This window comes from Euwallacea fornicatus, chromosome 16, assembly GCF_040115645.1.
Source record: "Euwallacea fornicatus isolate EFF26 chromosome 16, ASM4011564v1, whole genome shotgun sequence".
NCBI lineage: Eukaryota > Metazoa > Arthropoda > Insecta > Coleoptera > Curculionidae > Euwallacea > Euwallacea fornicatus.
Window position 1 is genome coordinate 436,966 of NC_089556.1, and position 19,860 is coordinate 456,825.

The 19,860-nt window shown below is 41.2% G+C and overlaps 1 protein-coding gene across 1 annotated transcript in view; it reads left to right on the forward strand.

The window, feature by feature from the left end:
• Positions 1 to 19,860, forward strand: part of LOC136344226 (adenylate cyclase type 6) — a 117,215-nt gene that overhangs the window by 66,809 nt on the left and 30,546 nt on the right. Inside the window, exons 4-10 of the mRNA XM_066291476.1 lie at positions 948 to 1,038; positions 1,502 to 1,567; positions 1,625 to 1,740; positions 10,492 to 10,686; positions 15,141 to 15,366; positions 16,121 to 16,212; positions 19,230 to 19,418. Of these exons, the coding sequence (XP_066147573.1) occupies positions 948 to 1,038; positions 1,502 to 1,567; positions 1,625 to 1,740; positions 10,492 to 10,686; positions 15,141 to 15,366; positions 16,121 to 16,212; positions 19,230 to 19,418 (975 nt within the window). The remainder of the gene's footprint in view (positions 1 to 947; positions 1,039 to 1,501; positions 1,568 to 1,624; positions 1,741 to 10,491; positions 10,687 to 15,140; positions 15,367 to 16,120; positions 16,213 to 19,229; positions 19,419 to 19,860) is intronic.

Consider the following 19,860-nt stretch of genomic DNA (forward strand, 5'->3'; position numbering starts at 1 on the left):
ATTGGAGGGGGACCAAATTTTGTTTTGCTTTCTAAGTGATTTCTGCACTCCTCTAGCGCCCAAAGCGACCCTTTTAAAAACTTCAAATGGTGAGAGGGGCCTCGTGACACATCACTTCGGAACTGCTTCCATTATCTATGCAAACACGTTTTTTTTCCGAGGTTCGGTCATCGGTTTCGCAGAACACTGCTCAGATGACTGTGAAAGTAATCAAAACTGGTAATGAGGAAACAATTCAATTTAAGGAATGTGTTGCTCTGAGGGTCCACCACCGATTTCCATAGAGTAAGACGAGCGATTGTGACGAGCTTCTCCCAGGTTTTGCAAAATTTCTGACGTGGCCGAAGGGCCCTCGGCAACGATTCACTCTCGAGACGTTTGCGGAGGTGAGGGTGACGCGGCATTAACGCTATGTTTTAAGTGGCCCCAAAAAAGAGATACACGGGGGTAACAAATTTTAAAGATAAGTGCAGATAAGGTAGCGTTTCTCAGTCTGATCTCAACAAAAAAAAATGTTCACACAACGTCGAACACATAACAATTTCGCGATTCTGAGAAATCAATCGCTTAAACTTAAAGAAAAAAAACATGGTTGCATGGAGAATGGAAGCTGCTGAAAAATGATGTGTCGCTCGGCCCCTCTCGCCACTTAAAATTTTTGAAGGGGTGGGCCTTGGCGCTGGGGGATGCAGAAATTGCTTCGGAACCGAGATCAAATTCGGCCCTCCCTCAAATTACGATCGACATATTTTGGCGTTTTCCCACGTTTGGACAAAATCTGAGATTTCGAGCGGTGCAAAGCTCAGCTGGGACACCCTGTATATCTGAAAATCGTGCCGTTCGCTATCCAACTCATCGATACGAGAAAAATAAGTTTTCTTTTTTCCCTTCCACCGCACCACCAATTTTAATATCGCACGTGTAAATTTGAGTCTTTTTCGTTTCAGGACACGTCCACAGTAAAGAGAGGCACTGGACGGCGATGGACAAGTTTGAGACAACCCCCGAAGTTGTTTAAAGGATCTTCGAATGAAAGCTGTAAGGAAAAAAGCAATATCGATCGCTCCTATAAAGAGAACTAACCGAGATTAACGTTTAATCTGAACAGACCATTGGAATTGGCTTCAAAAAATTAATCCTGATTTCCGCTCTGTGCGCCAGAATCTGTCGATACATTTTTGGCTAGATTTATCATCTCCATGTTTCGTTCTTCCTTTCGACCATTTTCAGAACGCGTTTTTGATGTCCGTGTAACAATTATCCATCTTAACACTTGTCTGATTAGTTCCAGAACTAAAGCATGCAAACCCGACTTCCGGAACTAGAACAAACCTAATCCTGTTTGCAAGTTTAGCCACAAAGTGTACTGTTGAGGTTAAGCTCCCCATATAAGGGAATTTAATATAGCATGAAGGCATGCAGCTTGCGGCAATTACTCGGTTTACCAATTATTCCCTTTAGGAAACGGTAAAGTGAACATTTGAACTTAATTTTTTTCCAGGTACAGACACAACAATTTCAACGCCCACCTCAACAGCTACGACTAGCCCTTTTTCCGGAGGCGGAGGCGGTGGCGGAGGAGGAGGAGGGGGCGGAGGAGGTGGCGGAGGAGGAGGTGGAGGAGGGGGGGTAGGTGGCACTGGGAGCGTCGGTGGGGAGAGCGTCAGGAAAAGCAACTGGCAAGTGATCGAGCATTTCGGTTCTAAGGAGAAAGGCAGTTTATCATCCAGTCTTATAGCAGTAAGTATGAGCAAAATCACATAAACATGTTTGTATTCCTTGGCGAATAATCCGTCTTTATCCAGGGCATTAAACATGACAGAGGCAACTTTCTATATAATCCGGTGATGTTTGCTGTAGGAGCAAATCCACTGTCAAACAGTAATGAAAAAGTTCCTCCAGGGAAATAGGACAAAGCCCAACTTCAAACAATGTAATTACTTTTGAGATATAAGCCCAGTCCAAAATGATCACACAATATTGCGGAAAGTTAATTATTTTTTGTTTACCAAACTTCTAAAGAGGCTCTTCAATTCTCGGCCGGATATTTCTCCTTAAAGTTCAAATTCAACTTTACAATGTGGATTTCCGGTAGTTCTCGTTTTAGAGAAAGCTCTGAATCATTTTTTCTACCCGGGACTTTCGGCGGTTTATGCGTCGAGGCGCACCCTCCCCCGTCCCCGCGTGCGCCTTAAGACTTTTGAAAGCGAAAGAAGATAATTTCTCTGGGTTTTCGGCACATTTCCTCCAAATTCTCCGAAAATAAAATCGGCAATTTGAGGGGAATTCAATTTCATAAAATCTGGAACGATTCGGACGAGAACCGCATTCCAAGTAGGACAACTCCATCTTTTACAGCCCCTTCCGGGTTGTTGATCGGATAATTTTATGCGGAAATCGCGTGTCTCGGACTGTTCCTTAAATACTTAAATCGAGGATATACTTTGATAAAACTGTTGAAATAAATTGCATGAATATTTTACGCAACTGATAGATGGTAATTTGAGGAAAATAATTGAGATTTTTTACAGATCCGCGATTCTCCGCGAACAGGTACTGCTGTGAATTTGAAACTCAAATTAAAACTAAGCGGGTGGTACCACCACTGAAGCATCACTACCTAGTTGGATCGTTTCACAATTTGTCCTCTGAATCGTCCATTTGCGGCGTGAACATGGTCGCCGCGTCACTGTCGCTTTCTCATGGTCCCAAGTTATGGAACTTAGTTGCTAAACGATTTTTTAGGTTTTCACAAGTTTTGGACCTAAAAATGACCAAGCGGGATCTTTCATCCATGCATGGAGATATTAAAAATGGCGCGTGATTCGTGAATAAAACTCTGCACTTTCGTCACCTCCTGTAGGAACCATTTTGATTTTTTTTCTGCCACCAGCTGACTTCATTTTGAAATTTTTCGACTCTCGTAAAATTCCCCCCAATCGCGCAGTTTCCCTGCGACAAAATCATTTTCGATTCCTTGAACTTCATGACTTGTTCAGTCGGCGCGAAAACATGGAAAAAGCTTTCTTATTAGGTTCATTCTCGTGACATGTGTTCGAAATTCCGACCGTTCTCTTGAATTCATTAGGTCTACCGGAAAGTTCCGTCCGTTTATGAAGAAGAAGAAAATTATGCAGTTTTTGGTCCATCTAACGACACTCACTGTACGACATAATTCCCATTATTGTTTATGACTTCTTGCCAGCGCGACGGCAACGTGTAAATCCCTCTTGTGAAGAACGCCTCGCCTTCGAAGACGAAAAACTCAAGAAGCGCCGTTTTGACGTCTTCTTCATTTTCGAACTTTTTTCCCGCCGAAAAATTTCGCAAAGAGAGGAACAAGTGAAAATCAGAGGGTGCAAGGTCTGGGGAGTGCGGTGGACGCCAAGGGATTTTCCAGCGTAGCTCTGCAATTTCCTGTCGCCGAAGCTGCATGTGATCGGGCATTGTCGTGGTGCAATGCGATTTGCTTCCTGTTGAACATCTCCATCATCCACACTTTCTTGGAATGCTTTCTTCAACTCGTCCATTTGCCAACAGTGTTTCACCGAATTGAGCTTTTCGTTGGGTTTCAAAAGCTCGTAACGGATCGGTCCTTGGATGTCCCACCATATACACATACGCATTCTCTTTTTAAAGCTCAATCCAGGTTTAGGAGCGGAGGGGGCAGGTTACAGTACGCTCTTTTCCTTACGATGGTTTAATACGTTCTTTTCCACTTTTCGTCCCCAGTTATCGTATGGTCCTAGAAAGGTTCGCTATTGGTCCGAGCAAGGAGAGATGCGCCAATGACGTCATGCAAATTTTCTTCACTTAACTCGTGAGGCACCCATCTGGAATATTCGTAGACCAATCCTGGCTTCCGAATGTGGTCCGAAACGGTTCGTTGAGCCGAGTTAAGTTTCTCCGCGGTCTCCGACGTTGTTAGATCTTGGCGCACCACGGTCTTTGCAACATCGTCATCGATCGGGGATGGCCGCCCAGAGCCTTATCACCAAGATCGAAATCAGCCGCCTCAATTTTTTCGAACCGTCTCCTACATGTCCTTTCTGAAACGGCACCTCCCTCAAAAACTTTCACTAAATTGCGACGTAGCATTTCTACCCCGTTGGAGTTCGTAAAACACACGGCGTCTCAAATGAACTCTATTATTACCCGCGTTTTCACGATCGCCCCTAGCTGAATAAAGACGTGAGATATCTTTACCGCAGTTAATTTCGGAGGAAACGCGTATGCACATGCAGCTATGAAGAGCCGCGGCCATGTATGGCGCGAAAGAGCATGCGCGCGCATGTTTAAACTTGATGCGAAGTTACCGGACGGAACTTTCCGGTAGGCCTGATGTAAATAAATTCATTTCGGAAAATTAGTCTTACTCTGGTCATCGAGCTCTTCTTCAACTTCTTTGTTTTCGCGACAACGGCGAATTACAGGGTATCGTAAATAACGTTTTTGGCAGGTGGTCTGTGTGTCAGACGAAAGATTTACGAGAGAGGAAAGTTTTTAAATAAAGTCGGCTGGAGGAAAAAATAAATTTAAATCATTCTTCAATTTTACAAGTGCTGATTTGCTGGACGACGCTAAAGATTTTTAATGGTGATATTGCGTGCTCGCAAGAATTGCCTTCGTAAATGCGGAGCGAAGTAAACGAGTGTTTACTTTTTAGTGCCTTTAGTGATGTGATTTATCCGAATCGCCCAACTTTCCCATCTAAAAATCTTCAATTCTAATGCCGTCGCCGACATGTTACCAATATCCCGTTGCAGTTCGAATGCGTCCAATTTTCGACTGTTTATTCCTCAATTCAACGTTGATTGGATGCCTCAAGGCATTCCCTTCCCGCCAGTGTGTTCTTCATAATAAAATTTCATCTAAAGTTCCACATTTTGTTTCGAACAACTCTAAAACAAAACTTATTCCGCGGAACACAATATGCAGAACAATGCTACCCCATTGATGCCACAGCATGGAAAAAAGCTCCTCTACCTCTTTATGCTTTTGCCGTGATGATGTTTGTTTCATGTCCTAAAAGTCGTAATATTCAGTAATAACAAATGGAACCCACGAGGCGGAATGTACAATTTATCAGTGTTTTGCTTTGCGCCGCTTTTAAACAGTAACACTGATTATTAGATTCGGTCAGGACGTTTTTTATCCGGGACAAAAATATGTCCCTTTTGATATTCCGGCAATTATTTGGAGTTCGGAAATTAACCGTTGATAAAGCAAGGTCAACGCTGACGAGCTCAATTGACCTCGATGGACGCAGGGGGTTTAATTAGGAAATCTGTAGGAGGACGGTCCTGGAAATGCCCGGCCCAACACTTAAAAAAATGTCACGTGTGCAGCAACGGAAAAATGTGGAGCGACTTGAAGAAAAAATGATATAATCACAGCTGAGCTAGTTGGACTCATTTCAATAGAGGTTGAATATAGAGGTACCACCACATAAGGGCATACTTTGACCATCGGAGATATCAACATTTATTTTATGTTTTTATACCGATAACGTTCTTGGAATGGCAAAAACCAGAGCGACTCTCGAGGAATGTAAACATTTATCCGTAAAAACGAAGCAAAAACAGTATTGTTTATCGTTTTTTGTGAAAAAGACCCTCGACCTTCTGGCATCTGTTGAGCATCGACCTTATCGGTTTTGACGTCACCGTGGGATCCACGCTGCACCAGGCTTCCCTCAATGTTTCGAATAATCGATCGGTACTCGCGCAACTTTTTCCCCCGGATCTTTTGGTCTAAAATTCCCCAGAGGTTCCCGATCGGATCGAGATCGGGGGATTGCGAAGGCCGTTCCAGAACGTTGACATTTCCTCCCCTAAACCATGCTTTCACGTGTTTCGACGCATGCTCGGGATCGTTATCCCGTTGGAAAATACGTCGTAAGGGCATGTGGCACCATTTGGTTCTCCAAGATGTCCCTATATGTTGAAACCTACCCATGCCGCCTGCTATTTTGTGGATCGGACCAACACCCTAGTCCGAGAAATGGCCCCGGACCATCATCGACCCATCTCCGTGCTTGACTGTGGAGCGTTTGGGATTAAGTTTTTTACCCTCAGGGCGTCTTGCATAGACCGTGCCGTCACTGTTGAATTAACAGAATTTTGATTCCTCGCTCCCAATGACTCTTTGTCCAGTCTTTCTCTGTCCGGCGCAAATGTGATTTGGCGAAATCGAAACGAGCCCGTCTGTTTCTCGTTGATAAGAGCGATTTTTTGGCTTGGCCCTCTGCCATACAACTTAGCTTCCATCAATCTATTCCTCATAATCCTAGGAAAGGCTTCGATTCCAAGTCCTCCAGAAATACGGCGTTTGATCGTGTCAGGGCCAATGGAAGGTTCGCTTTTTGCAAATTTTATAATTTGTTTGTCCTCATATCTATTGGATTTTTTTGGCCTTCCGGGTTTCTCCTTGACCGGACCATTCCCGAACGCACGATTTTGTCCGGAAACAATGGACTTGTTTAGGTCCATAAGCTTGTTCAAGCCTGCTTTCGACCACTCTCACGTAAATTAACAATAATAGTTTTACTTCCAAAGACAAATGTTTTCCTCTGGGCATGTTTGCTGATGTAAACTTCCAGTTGAAATGATTATCAAGGAAAAGTTGTTTAAACGTTTCGTATCGTTGAAAATGTTGCTCTGTCTCTTTCCATCCCCAATAGAACGTTATCGGTATAAAAACATAAAATAAATGTTGATACCTCCGATGGTCAAAGTATGTCCTTATGTGGTGGTACCTCTATATTCAACCTCTATTGAAATGAGTCCAGCTGGCTTAGCTGGGATCAGATCATTTTTAAACTAATTAATAATTAAATTACTTAAAAGTTGCTCTCCACTACTGCATGTATGTCAGATTGGGCACTTCCGGGGATGCCCCCGCAATAAAATCTAATTGCTACTTTGACCACAACGAATAAATTTTCATCAGACACATCATGCATCGTCAATGTGCTACACAGTGATTTATACATTAAATGGACGTTTCGTGAATCTTCGAAACTTAAAAGTCCTCCTCTTGCGGTGTCCCAGATATCTGAAATTTTGCCTTCGAGTTACTCGCACGCACAAACACGTCATAGCTCGACTTCCATTTTGGGTAACTACTCCAAATTAACTTCGGACTTTTACAATTTACCCGTAGGCCTTGAGGCTCGTTGACCACAGTAATGTGGGCAACTCACGAAACCCAAAAATACATCTGGAGGTCCCCGTCGATCCGACTCGATGCAAGCAGTTTTTGGTCCAGTTTGGACTGAATTCAATATCAATTTCGCTGGGAGTGAAAACCAGGTTTTCGGCCGCATAGTTGCTAATAACTTCAAATTTAAAGAACGTAAATTTATCGCCTTTGTAGGCAACGGGAGGCGGATATTAATTATTGGAACCTTTCGTTGCGATAATTATTTCCATTAATTAATGTCTACAAGAATAAAACTTGGCGACATTTATGAGATTTCCAGTTAAAAGAACAATAAAATTAGTTCTTTTGAATGCGCGAAACGGCTATACAGGACGTTTCAGAACTGCTGGATCAAATTTTTAGGAACTGCCCAGTGCGACGATGGAGGACACCTGAGTATAAAAACCCGTATCCGCAAATGTCTCGTCTAAGACACTACGGCCTTATGGTTCTTTAAGACGGTTACGTGCATGTTTCATCGAGTTTTAGTAGATTTTATTTTAATTTGTTTGCGCAAAGCGGCACCACACAAATTATTCAAAATGTCGATGCGTTGGTCTGGTGACGCTGAGCAGTACAACTTGAACATTTCCTCCCTGAGCCACCCTTAAGGCGTAACTCCGAATTATAATAATCAAATTCGATTTAGATTGAAATTGAAATAGGTTACTGCTGGCGCATGGCATGCGGATGATCTTATGAATTTCATCGTATATCGAAATACTAATTTTTCAAGATAATCCATAAATCCAGGGAACGTTCTAGGTTGTGGATGCCAAAACATTCTATACAAAATTTTAGGATATTGGAGCATTTTAAGTCGATTAAAACGTTTCTAAAGACCGCTATCTAGGCCATTAAAAGTGTAATTATAAAAATCGTTTTAAATCTCTTTAATCGCTTTATACAGCTTTGGCTAAAGCCAAATTGTTGAATCATCGCTTAAGCCTGGCTCACCTATCGTCGTAGGGCAGCAATTTTTACAGCGTGAAGAACCGAATTGCTGTCTCCACAACAGCAATCTCACATAAATAAATAAATTCCTTATGTGTGTTCGTATACACGAGGGTCGGGTTCTAATTGAGCTTTGACTCTTACTCAGCACCACTATAGTTCCGGTCGTCTTATAGCCCAGAATACTCTCCCCGAGGAATATGCGGGGCGCTTAAGAGAGAAAGAGCCATAGGTCGAGAGTGGAAGAACGTCTAAAACGTAGTTAAATGCAGTAAGAACGATGACTCCTCTTCCGGATTTAGGCATTTTAGTAAATGTTGCCGAAAACCCAATTTCATTTATTTAAACCAGCCATTTCTCCATTTCGTACCCCTCAAAACGCGAGTACGATTACATTTTTAAAGTCCACATTAATTTTCTATCAGATAAGGCAGTTTTTGTTGGTAAATGTGCCTTTTTCAACCGAACGTGGCGGTCTAAAAACTAGGAAAATCTAAAAATCCATATTTATTCGTATTGCTCAATGGCGGCTCACGTAATGAATTTCCCAGCTACCTCTTTGGAGATTTCATCAAAGTTGTCCTATTTAATATACATTTAAAAGGTATCCGTACAAAGTGATTCGAAACTAGATGGGAAAAATTACAAATCCTTTACAATTGATGTGCAGATTTTGGTTGAAAAATGTAAAATGAAAGTTTAGCTGGCTTTGTTTCCGAGTTATTACGCTTCAAAGTTTGCGCATTGATCGGGCGCGATCAGGTACTGTGACCTCCGAGACCACCTGATTTGAATCATTTGGATAATTTCGCGTGGGGACTTTTCAAACAATTGGCTTATGCAGTAGAAATTGATAGCCACGAGCAATTAATGCAAAGAATAATTAATGCAATCGAATACATTCAAAATGGACAAAATATGCAATCAGCGTACGATTCGCTTATTTCGCGCTGGCAAGCCCGTACCCGCGCTAATGGTGATAATATATTTTTGAACACTTGTTATGATAAATTTTTTTTTTCTGTTGAATTGCTAATAATAAAAAAATTAAACATAATTATTATATAACTATTATTTACGATGAAAAATGGCGACATGCGGAACCTTTAAATTTGAATAATTCGGAAACCAGGGCCTGCCAGCAAAAAATTTTATTTTGCATTTTTTAACCGGAACATCAAACCGTACACGTTCCTTAATTTTTTGTGTCAAATTACGAATCACTCGGTATATCTCGAAGAAAAGTCAGGCCAGAGCCCTTGTTGTGGCAAGATTTTACTACATTTTCGATAATCCAATCGCCCTCAACTCACGTCCCTTTCTCTCTGAAACGTCCTGTATGTAACTCCTCCATTTAAGCTTTTGAACAGTCAAGCTAGAATCAATCTCCAGGTTTTTTGCTTCCCATCGTTCTCACTACCAGTAGTTAGTTGCTTTTAAAATCAATTTCCGTCGACTTTACCAAGTCTCAAAGCATTATTTCTCACTTCTTTGTTTCGGCCACCGCTCCAGCTGCATTCTAACTTCTTTATTTAATTGAGTTCCCTCGGAATCAGAGCTCACTTTTACCCCAGTTCAAAAAGTTTGCGTATATGCATTGAATTATTAAACCCGGGCATTCCTCAGAGAATGTATCTTGCCTAAACTCGATTAAATGTTTCTTGTAACACCCTTTGTTAGAGAAGTCGACTCTAGGATATTTAACCGTGATTAATTTATACGACTCCTACATTGGCTTCATCACATCCTGATTACTTGAGTTCCCTCCAGCGATGTTGTTTTTTTGTATTTTGATTAAGTTATTTGAGAAGTTACATAATTTATGTCTAAGGAGAAACGCATTGTGAAGCACGGCGCCTCCCCGCGCATCTCGGGGTTCACCTTGCCATTCGCCTCCCCAAGCGATGAACGTCGCCGTGTATCATATTTCAATTGTCTAGTTTCTCACAAAGAAAGAGGTAGTAAAAATACCGTTAGGTTCTTCAGGAGCGTAACTGACATGAAATCCTTTTTCTACCGCCATTCAAATATTCAACCTTACGGCTGGGAACTAGTTGGGGCTCTCTGAGTTTTTCCAGATCAATTAATGGCAAAGATGCTGAAAAATATATCTCTCGACTTTTTTGTAGTTCAGCCCTAATATCACTTGCTATGCGGAAAAATAAGTGATTAAAGGCGATGCTATCAATTAAATATGACTTCACTTGTGCGAATCTACTGAGCAAACGGCTAAGCAAATTCGCTTTAAGGCACAGTCTGGGTTTTTCCTATGTAGAAAGATATTATAAGCGAACAAATAGTCAAAATTTGAACGTCCATTATGTTTTATTTTAGGTCGGCAGCATAACGAGATCACCACCGAATAGAGAGAATGGCTCCGGGCCAAATTCTCCCGATCCGGAGAATAGGGAGGTAGAGGACGAGCTTCTTGTCTCGTCGGCATCCAAGAAAGAGATGCCCGGCGTCTTTCGGAAACTCCTCCGGCTATTGAGGAAGCTTTGTAGTACTCATCAGTTTAAAAATGAACAAGTAAGTGTGGAAAATTTACTCTGGAATCGTGTGATATACCTCTGTTATCGATTCTCTGTCGGTTACTGTCGATCTCTCGAAAATTACCCGGATGAACCCTATAGAGATTATTAATTGTGTAATATATACAAAATTAGGGAAAACATGTCATCATCCATTAGCGTTCGGGAGTATTCTAGTTCTATGATCATCCAGGAAATAGCAGCGCGGCAGAAGTGTTTTGTTTTTAGAGAAATGAGCACGTGGCTGCGTACGGCACGTCACCATATAGAGCAGAGAAAATCTGCGGCCCTTTAATACTAAATTTAATACTGAGTTTAATGCTAAGGTAGTTTAAGGGAATGTCGCGACTTATATATTTTAGGATTCAACATTTTAAACTAGGAGATGAATCTTTGAAGTTCCAACTTCCATGGAAATTTACAGCCCTCGAATGACGTCGAAGTTGCACAAACTTTAATCTATTATCCACACGTAGCAGACCACGTGCGTAATATTGACGTCATTCGAAGCCGAAATGCTGTTATTAGGAACTAAGGAATTGCGCTTCCCATTTTAGGCAGGCTGAAGCATTGCACGATGATGTAAAATATACGAAATTGCGGACTTTTACAGCTTAAATATTTGATTATGTTGTTTAACCATTGCGCAAGAAAGTTATGAGTCTTGGTTTCGTATATCTCGAGAATTGGATCAGCGAAAAAACGAAATGAGTTGTGTAAAATTGCCAACGTTTCGCAGCTTTATTACACCCTCAGGACAAATCTATTTTTATCGCTCCTCGTCTAATAAAACCCACGCAAGTACAGTTGCATAGACGTGTATATATATACCGTCCGGCTCTAAATTCTACCCCCCGAAAATTTTTCAACTAATAATGCTTTTTTGACATTCAAAAGCCACATTAAATAGGACAAAAAGCGCCATCTTGTGACGTTTGTTTATTATTTTTTTAATATTCCTTACGTCACCGGCAGCACAAAATGGCGGATTTTCAAAAACTGGAGCGTGAATCAAGTAACGACTAACGTTAAAGGTGTTTCACAACTAAATTCAATGGTGAATTGCGATTCAACATCTATCGGTTAGCTTTTGCGGAAAACTGGTACAAATTTGGTAAAAAAAAGTAGCACAAACTCTAATAAATAGTACGTGAACAATTTAATTTGTTTATCGATTGGAAATGTGTTTGTTTTCGATTTTGGTCTCGCGAACAGTCTTTGGATATTTATGTCATTTTTCTGTTTTGACTTTTTTAGCAAAAAAATGTACAGTTTAAGAGGATTTTAGAATGTAAAAACGAGTTTCTCCCAGTTAAATTTATGATTAGAACATTAGCAAAATATTGCTCAACACGTTTGCTCGCAACAGAAAATTCCTCTATTGACCCTGATCCTCTGCAAATTGAACATTTTAATTCTTTTGAGGGTTGTACGTATTTTATTTCGCCCTAGCTACTAATCCCTGCATCATTTTAGTTAATATTCCCTACATCACTGAGGGTGATTTGGCTGCGATATATTTCCTGTAGGTATAATCAAAACCAAGGACCGTGTACCTACTAATGCCTAGATAATTACGAGTGTGGTTTGGCAACTTGTTTAATAACAATAACACGCTTAAATTGTAAAATGCAATTCCAATTAGTCAAAATTTAAATTAATAGTTAGGTGCGTAAAATGATTAATTACGATATGATGAGTCAATCTACTCTTAATTGAGATATCTTAAAAACATGTCCACTAAACTTCAAGGTGTGATTCTTTAGGCGATTCTAAGTCGAAAAGTTTATATAAACGTGGCTGCGGTAATGCTGCGTTTTCAAGATACAGGGTGTCAAACTTTTCTTTAAAAAAAATTTTTTCCGTAAAAATCTTTACCCGATTTTGGTGAAATTTGGCAGCGTTGACTGTGTATGGATTTTATTGTTATTTATGCGCCCCAGAGTTTTAAAAAACTTTCACTTCATTTTTTCGCATTGAGCCCAATCACGGCCACCCGGATCGCCAGATTTAAATCCGTTAGATTTTTCCCCTTGGTGGCACGTAAAGCCTTTCGCAGATAGGACTCCAGTCAATACCGAAGAAGAATGAATCCAACGGATACGGAGTTCATGTAATCAGATGAGATATACACCGGGAATATTTCAATATGTTCGAAAATCGATGTTAAGGCGAGGTAATAACGCTAACGTGGAGGTTGAAGGGGACATTTTTAGCAACTATTGTAGGTTTTGTGTTACTGTTAAATGTGTTTTTACGAAAAATGCGTATTGTTCATTCAGCTATACAATTTTAATAAAGTTTTTTTTGTTTGGTTTTCGTTAAACTTTTGGCGTTACCCCTGCGCACCAGCTGCGCCGCCGACAATGAAATCCGAAGAATTTTCAGCTTTAAAGATCTCTTCGCACCACTCCAAAAACTGCCATCGAACTTCAACGTCGTTTTTCGTATTCTTGTTATCTAGAAGTTTTTTAAATACGTAACGACAAGAAAAAGTTCGACGCCCCGTATGTCGGAAGTGAAGCATTGCGGGACCTATGATCACATAAAGTTTTCGTCTTAAAATCACTCAAAGAATCACCCTTTCAAGTTTTGTCACGTACTTAAATAATGCCCTGTATAATAACAAAACGCTGACCTAATACTGAAGTTGCAAAACTAATACCGAGACCTGTGTTCTTAAGTTTATAAAGAAGGCGTAAGTCCCAATTTGTCCTGAATCCTGAAAGTTATCGCCTGAAAGCAACTCCTGTTTGATATTATCCAGTTTAAACCAAAACTTTGTTATAGAAATCCTATTTGGGGTCCCGGAAGTTTTACCAAGATATTAATTGCTCCGGGCTCTGTAACTCGAAGTCGATTTAATATTTAGCATAAATAATGTGCCTAAACTAGTTCCGTATAGTGTACTCTCTCTGACGTCAAATTCCGGAGCAACATTACCATACTTGCAAAATTTGCGTCCTTAATCGCTTTACAGATTGAGATAACTGCAGGCAATGTTTCAAATCTATCAGATGACGTAGTGTTCTGGAAATAACTATCTTTTTCATATTAAGTAGAACCTCCACTTCGCATTCATACACGAGAATTTATGAGAACAATTTAAACAATAGACGTATTTCAGAACCGATAAATTAGATTAAAAGCAGAAACGCCAGAAATAAATAAAACAGATACGTCACGGGCTCGTTTCCAGATAAAGAAATGAGGAAAAGAATGAATTTTTACGTTTAGATGTCTAAAGTGAAACGATACGGAATGTTCCGTGCGGAATTTGATATTCCGTTACGGAACACTTGCTCCTTCATTAATGTAGGTTTTCATTTCGTTAGCCTAGGGGCACGGCTCAAAGCTGGGTGTCTTTATGAGGGTGGACGCGGCTTTTGTCTTCACATCGAAACCGAATCGAACATCAGCAGGAATCGGGGTTGGAACAGAATAGGAATTCCTCGTCTGCTGGAAAGTCTTGAATACTAAACCCTCCGGCGGCGCACCACGGGCGCACCCCGGTTGGGGGTGCCATCGACGTCACGTGCGCTACCCGCCGCATCGGATCGCGGCGGCGAAGCGGATAAGAGCTCCTTCGTCGGCGGCAATTGCGTCTGCATCATAAAGACCGAGGACGCTTATCATAAGTAATACCGACGCCGGCAAAGTGACTCGGCGGGAATTCTCAGGCGCCAGCCAAAGTCCACCGCGGGCGTGCCAAAGGGGCACATCATCTCCCCAACGATAACTTAGCCCTAACTCCGTTTACAATCGACCACCGTCCCGACGGAGTCTCGACATAAATCAGAATACGCGATGCAACGAAATTAAAAACTGTGTACACGGTGGTTGATTTGACTGCTGGATCCTACGTTGATTGCGTTGATGTTTCAGCACTGGCGCTCAATCCGGAGCGCGAAAGCTGCGCGAAAGCTGAGCGAAAGCTGAGCGAAAGCTGCGCGAAAGCTGCGCGAACAAATAAAATTCCAAGGTCAATAATGGTCGTTTCCGTATGGAGCACGTGTTCGCACAAAAGTAATTCCATATCAGCTGGAAGCTCAAAAAATTCGCGAGATTTGCTTCGTCGATTTTTTAATATTTGTAGGATTTTATATTGTGCAGACAGATTGGGTGCCTTAGATAGAAGTTTTCGAATAAAAGAGATTTCAATCTATAAATTAATCTGTGGAAGTCCACGTTGCTCTAAGTGTTTTATTTCCCTCTTTGAAACCATCTCAAGCGCTCATCTCGTCATTTATCTTGAGGATCTCGTCGGTCTTCTTGCCTGCTTAAAATGCATAGAATAAATTGGTTTTTTTGAATTTAGTATGTGATTATTTTCGAATACATTTTAGGAATGAGTAAAACTGCAGGAATACATTGTTTACACTCTGGAAATTGGACGGACACGACATTGCCTCCGACGTAGTACTCTGTTTTAAAGATTTTCTTCCTTTCCAGGTAGAAATGTTGTACCAAAGATATTTTCTTAAAATGAATCAAAGCAATATGACAAACCTGATATCGCTGCTGCTGTTGCTTTGTATAGCGTTTTTATTACTGGGAGCAGTGGACTTCATCCTGCCCCGAGATGAAGACTCCCACTCCTATTTCAAAGACTCAACTCGCTTAGATTATTTAGTCGTACTTATGTGTACTTCAGCTTGCTGTATCGCTGTTTATGGTGGTAAGTAAATCTTTATTTGTCGTTTATTACCCCTCGACCAAAATTTTCTCCGCTCCGACTTACTCGCCCGCGAAAACGACTCTCGTGGGGGGCTGGGGAGGGGGGGGGGTGAGCTGAACGTCCATCTTGTCGAAAAACGAATCGTTTGAATTAATAACAGGCGAAACAGTCAATCCTCATCTCAACTGCCATCAAAATTTTCAATTGTAGAGCAGATCCAAATACCGACAAAAGGCATAAAAGGGATTTAAAAGACAATAAGATAATCTCGAGGCGACTTTAAAGCGATTCGAGTTTTCAGCTTTGGAACATCGGCAACGGTTTCGCATATTATTCCGCGGGGAATTTAAACGGGAATTAAGTGTCTCATTGTATGACAATGTACCATTTTAGAATGCCTCAGAGATTATTTTAGGCTGCTTTTGAGCGACTTGATTCTAAGTAATGAGTTTCTTTCCATGAAGTTTCATATAGCTCACCCCGAACACCGAGAAATTATAAGTCTGGGAGGAGTCTCGATCCGAAGTCGAACCGCGAGGAGCTTGACTGACTGAGTTTTCCCAATCGTTATCCAGGACCGTGCGGGGGAAACTGAAAATCAAATTCTCGTCAATGTTGTCTAGTCGATATTCGGGTGTCATTGACACGCCGTATTTTCTGTTTTTTTTATTTTATTTTTATTTATTTGCACATTATACATGTATTATCATTTTTATTTACTGCAACTCAAGGTGGACCCGTTTCTTTGTTTCAGTTTTACTCACAGTGGTGTCGAAGCCTACAATGAATGAGGTTTATTTAATCATAATCTCGTACTTTATTTTGTTAACATTTGTAACATTACAGGTAAGTTATAGAATGTAGTACCTAACGGTCAGTGTTGTATGGCAGTAGGGCCGGTGACATTTGTCTTGAAATAGCTCTTCAAATAAAGACGGAAAAAATAAAAATAATACAGCAAATTTTCGTTTTTTTCTGGACGTCTCCGGGATTGTTCGGAATCTTTGCGGGTCCGGAGCGGTACTTTCTCGGGCGTTAAACGCGCGATTTTGCCTCAGTTTAAACGACCCCGCATCTCTTATAGTTCCCGCGATCCCAACGACACGCCTCGAATGCGGACCACCCTATGCTCATTTCGTTTAATCAAAGCCTGGAAGTTTCGCGACCGACTGCCTATTTCATCACGAGCGACCGGTACCATGCACGTAGAGAAACAGAGAAAACTGTTTCGTTTCATTCGCACCCGTTCGTCGAAACCCGATTTTCGTCACAGAGATTCTCGAAATTCGGTAAATGTCAAAATCGCCTACGGGGCGTCCCCGCGAAAAATCCCACCCCCCTCTAGCTTCTTGAAATATTGAAATGGATAAAAAGTACTTGAACGCTCGTGTAGTTTTTCAAGGTAGTGAGCAGTTTTATACAGGGTGTTTGATGACGCGTTCCAACTTAATATTGCGCTTTTTGGACAATTAGACGTTGCTTTGTTGCACATTCAAATTCTGCGTTTCATTTCGAATTCAAAGATACATACCGAAACTTAAGGGTCTACTCCGATGTATTGAAACGTTAGGGGGGGAGGGGTGAGCCTTCGCGTGGACACCCTGCGCATGGACGGCTTAGGAGTGTCCTAACGTTGAAGGTTCCCGTCATGTTTACGTGATTTACATCACTATGACGTCGTATCGAGACGAACTAATCCCGGGGTCTGAAGGACTGGCCTCAAGGTGGACAGTCCGCGGGGTTATGATTCGCTTACCAAGATGGAAACCGAACTGCAAATTTAGTGTAATTTTTGTCCACGTAACAAACAAATTTTCGTTTGCATAACAAAATTGACGAGAAATTTCATCGCTGCTGGCAAGCCGAAATATTGAATTGAAAAGTTTTGTTCTGCTCATAATTGGTAGTTTTATCGAGTATATATACATACGCATTACAAATTTCACCGGGCCAAAATGGAAGTATGAAACATAAATTCTGGTCTAACGGTTATATCAATATCCATGTCTGTTGTTCCAAAACGTACATTTCAAAAATTCTGGCGTCCCAGAACAATATTAATGCTCCGCGGTCTCTGAATCTAAATTTAGAATTTCAAAGTTGGAATTACAAGTTGATACACGTGCTTAAAACAACTCGGAGATTAAAGTTGGGCGGAAAATTGCAAAGTTCGTGTACCATAACAATGAGCTTATTTCTATTTAAAACGCTCCCTTTACAACCGATTTCAAGTCTTGATTCGCGCTTATACAGGGTCCGGCAACAAGAGCGAACTAACTTAAAAAGCTTGCGGTGAGGAAACGAATGTAGCGACTCTAACGGCCAGTACTGAAACATGGGCTCTGATAATTTGCAATTTCTCATTGTTTGGAAATTGTCCCCTCAAAATGTCCGCCACGCTCATCGACGCACACGTTTGCCGTATCTTCCTAAAATTCTCTAACACGTTTCGAAACCAATCTTGATCAAAATACCCTTTACCGCTTGCCTAAGCCGATCTCTTAAATTTTGCATTGTCTGAGGACGAGCGGTCCACACTTTTGCGTTTGAATAAACCTAAAAAAAAAAAAAAATAATAATAATCTGGTGCTACCAGATCCGGAGATCTTGGGGGCCGTTGAATGTCACCAAAACGTGAAATGAGGAAAGGTAAGAACATTTGCCCCAAAACGGTTAAATTTCGCCTATTTATACGAGCGGCAGTACCAGCTTATTGAAGCCATGCAATATTTTGTCTCCCTCCTTTGAAGTTACAAATTCACATAGAGGGATGGAAAAAGCATATAAACAACCCCTTCAAAATCTTTTAGAAGATGAATTTTCCTTGCTTCGTAAATAAGTTATATGACCGTAAACTTAGACGTATTTCACATGTTCATTTTGAGTTTATCGCGAAAAAGGGCTTATCAAAAAAATTCAGTATTTTGGTTTCGATGAAAACACATGGTCTGCCACATTGTGTTAATTCCTTCGATAAGCAAACATTATTAAAAATGCTTTAAATAACTGTTCACACGTATATTTCACGTGCCCCGAGGACCACAGACTACTGTGGAAATGAAGAAAAGCGATGGTTCGCCACAAGCAGATAACGCAAAAACTTTAAATTTGGCAGTTTGGACAATTATTAACAAATGTAACCAAAAAGGACACGATTGAAGGTGCCCGAAGGATTGTCCGGCCTAGAAAACTTGGAATTGGAGCAATTAGGTCGATCAAAACTATTTTATTAGGTTGATGAGACTGAGCCTACATGATGATAAGCCCGCTGAGAACGTTTCGATCGTTATTTAACATTTCTGAAGAATTCTTGCAGAAACGTAAAGCGGCTTCTTTGTCAGGATCATTCGACTTATAAACAATTTGTATTTTAAATGGGTGGTAGCGTAAGTCTTCGGGCAAAATTCGTCTTAAAGTTACCGCCTGGTGCTTTGAATATTTACCGGAATACCAATTGTACGAGTACCACCAGAAACTCTGATGCGACGCCGCCCGTTTCTTCAAAACATCTTACTCGTCTTAAAATCGCGTTTCTTGGTATTCGTTTTCGAGGTGGCACGTGCAGTTCGTCGTGGCGGCACCTTTGTGTCCGTAATACAGATTTTTTAATAAAACACTTTACAGCGAAGACACGTTGGTTTATTTCCCAATCAGCCATAACAAACTGAATTGTCATACCGATAAAATCGAGAAATCGCACTTTGAAAAACGTGACTTCATTAGCTTTTCCACGGCAAGCTTTTCAAAACCGTTCAACGCCGCTTTCCGGACCCTGTATTTAGGGTCTTTATACTTTCTTAATTCAAATTTAATGAGCGGGAAAGTATTGATAAGACTTTGCTACTACTCCTTCTCATTTTCAGATCTGTATATCATTTTTCTTTGGGACAGGCAGACCGTTGATTGGTACGGCCTTTGCCGTTACCACTACTTATCTGACTTACGCGCTGATGCCAAACCGACTGAAAGATGCAGTTTTGTCAGGAACAATACTGGCAGTTATAGAGCTGGTACTGCTGATTTATGTGGCGAATTTCAGAGATTTTTCACACGTAAGTAAAAAAATCTGGTCACGCAGTAGGAAGGTTTGTGCGCCCGCCAATGGGTATGGTGGCCGACGGGCGACCAACCATTGGCATCGAACAAGAGGAATTCCTCTGTACACCGAGAGATACATCGAGAAAGGCGGAAGCTCTTCCGATGTAAACTGGATTGTGGCTCCATGTGCTGTCGAACGTTCTGCCTCCGCGGCCATGGGAGCAAATTGAATTTGCTTCCATGCCCCTTGTTTCCTATTAAATTACTGATTTTTGTTGGTCTAGTAAAGAACTAGTATCATTCGAGCGTTTAGTGGTGTAAGGCGATTTTGGTGGGGGGTGGCTTTTTCTGTAAACATTATGCTTGCCTTCCACAGTGAGAGTGTACATACCTCTGTTTCTTCAGGTAATAAACGGATACTTTTCAGCAGCAGCAATCTCTACAGAGCTCTTCACC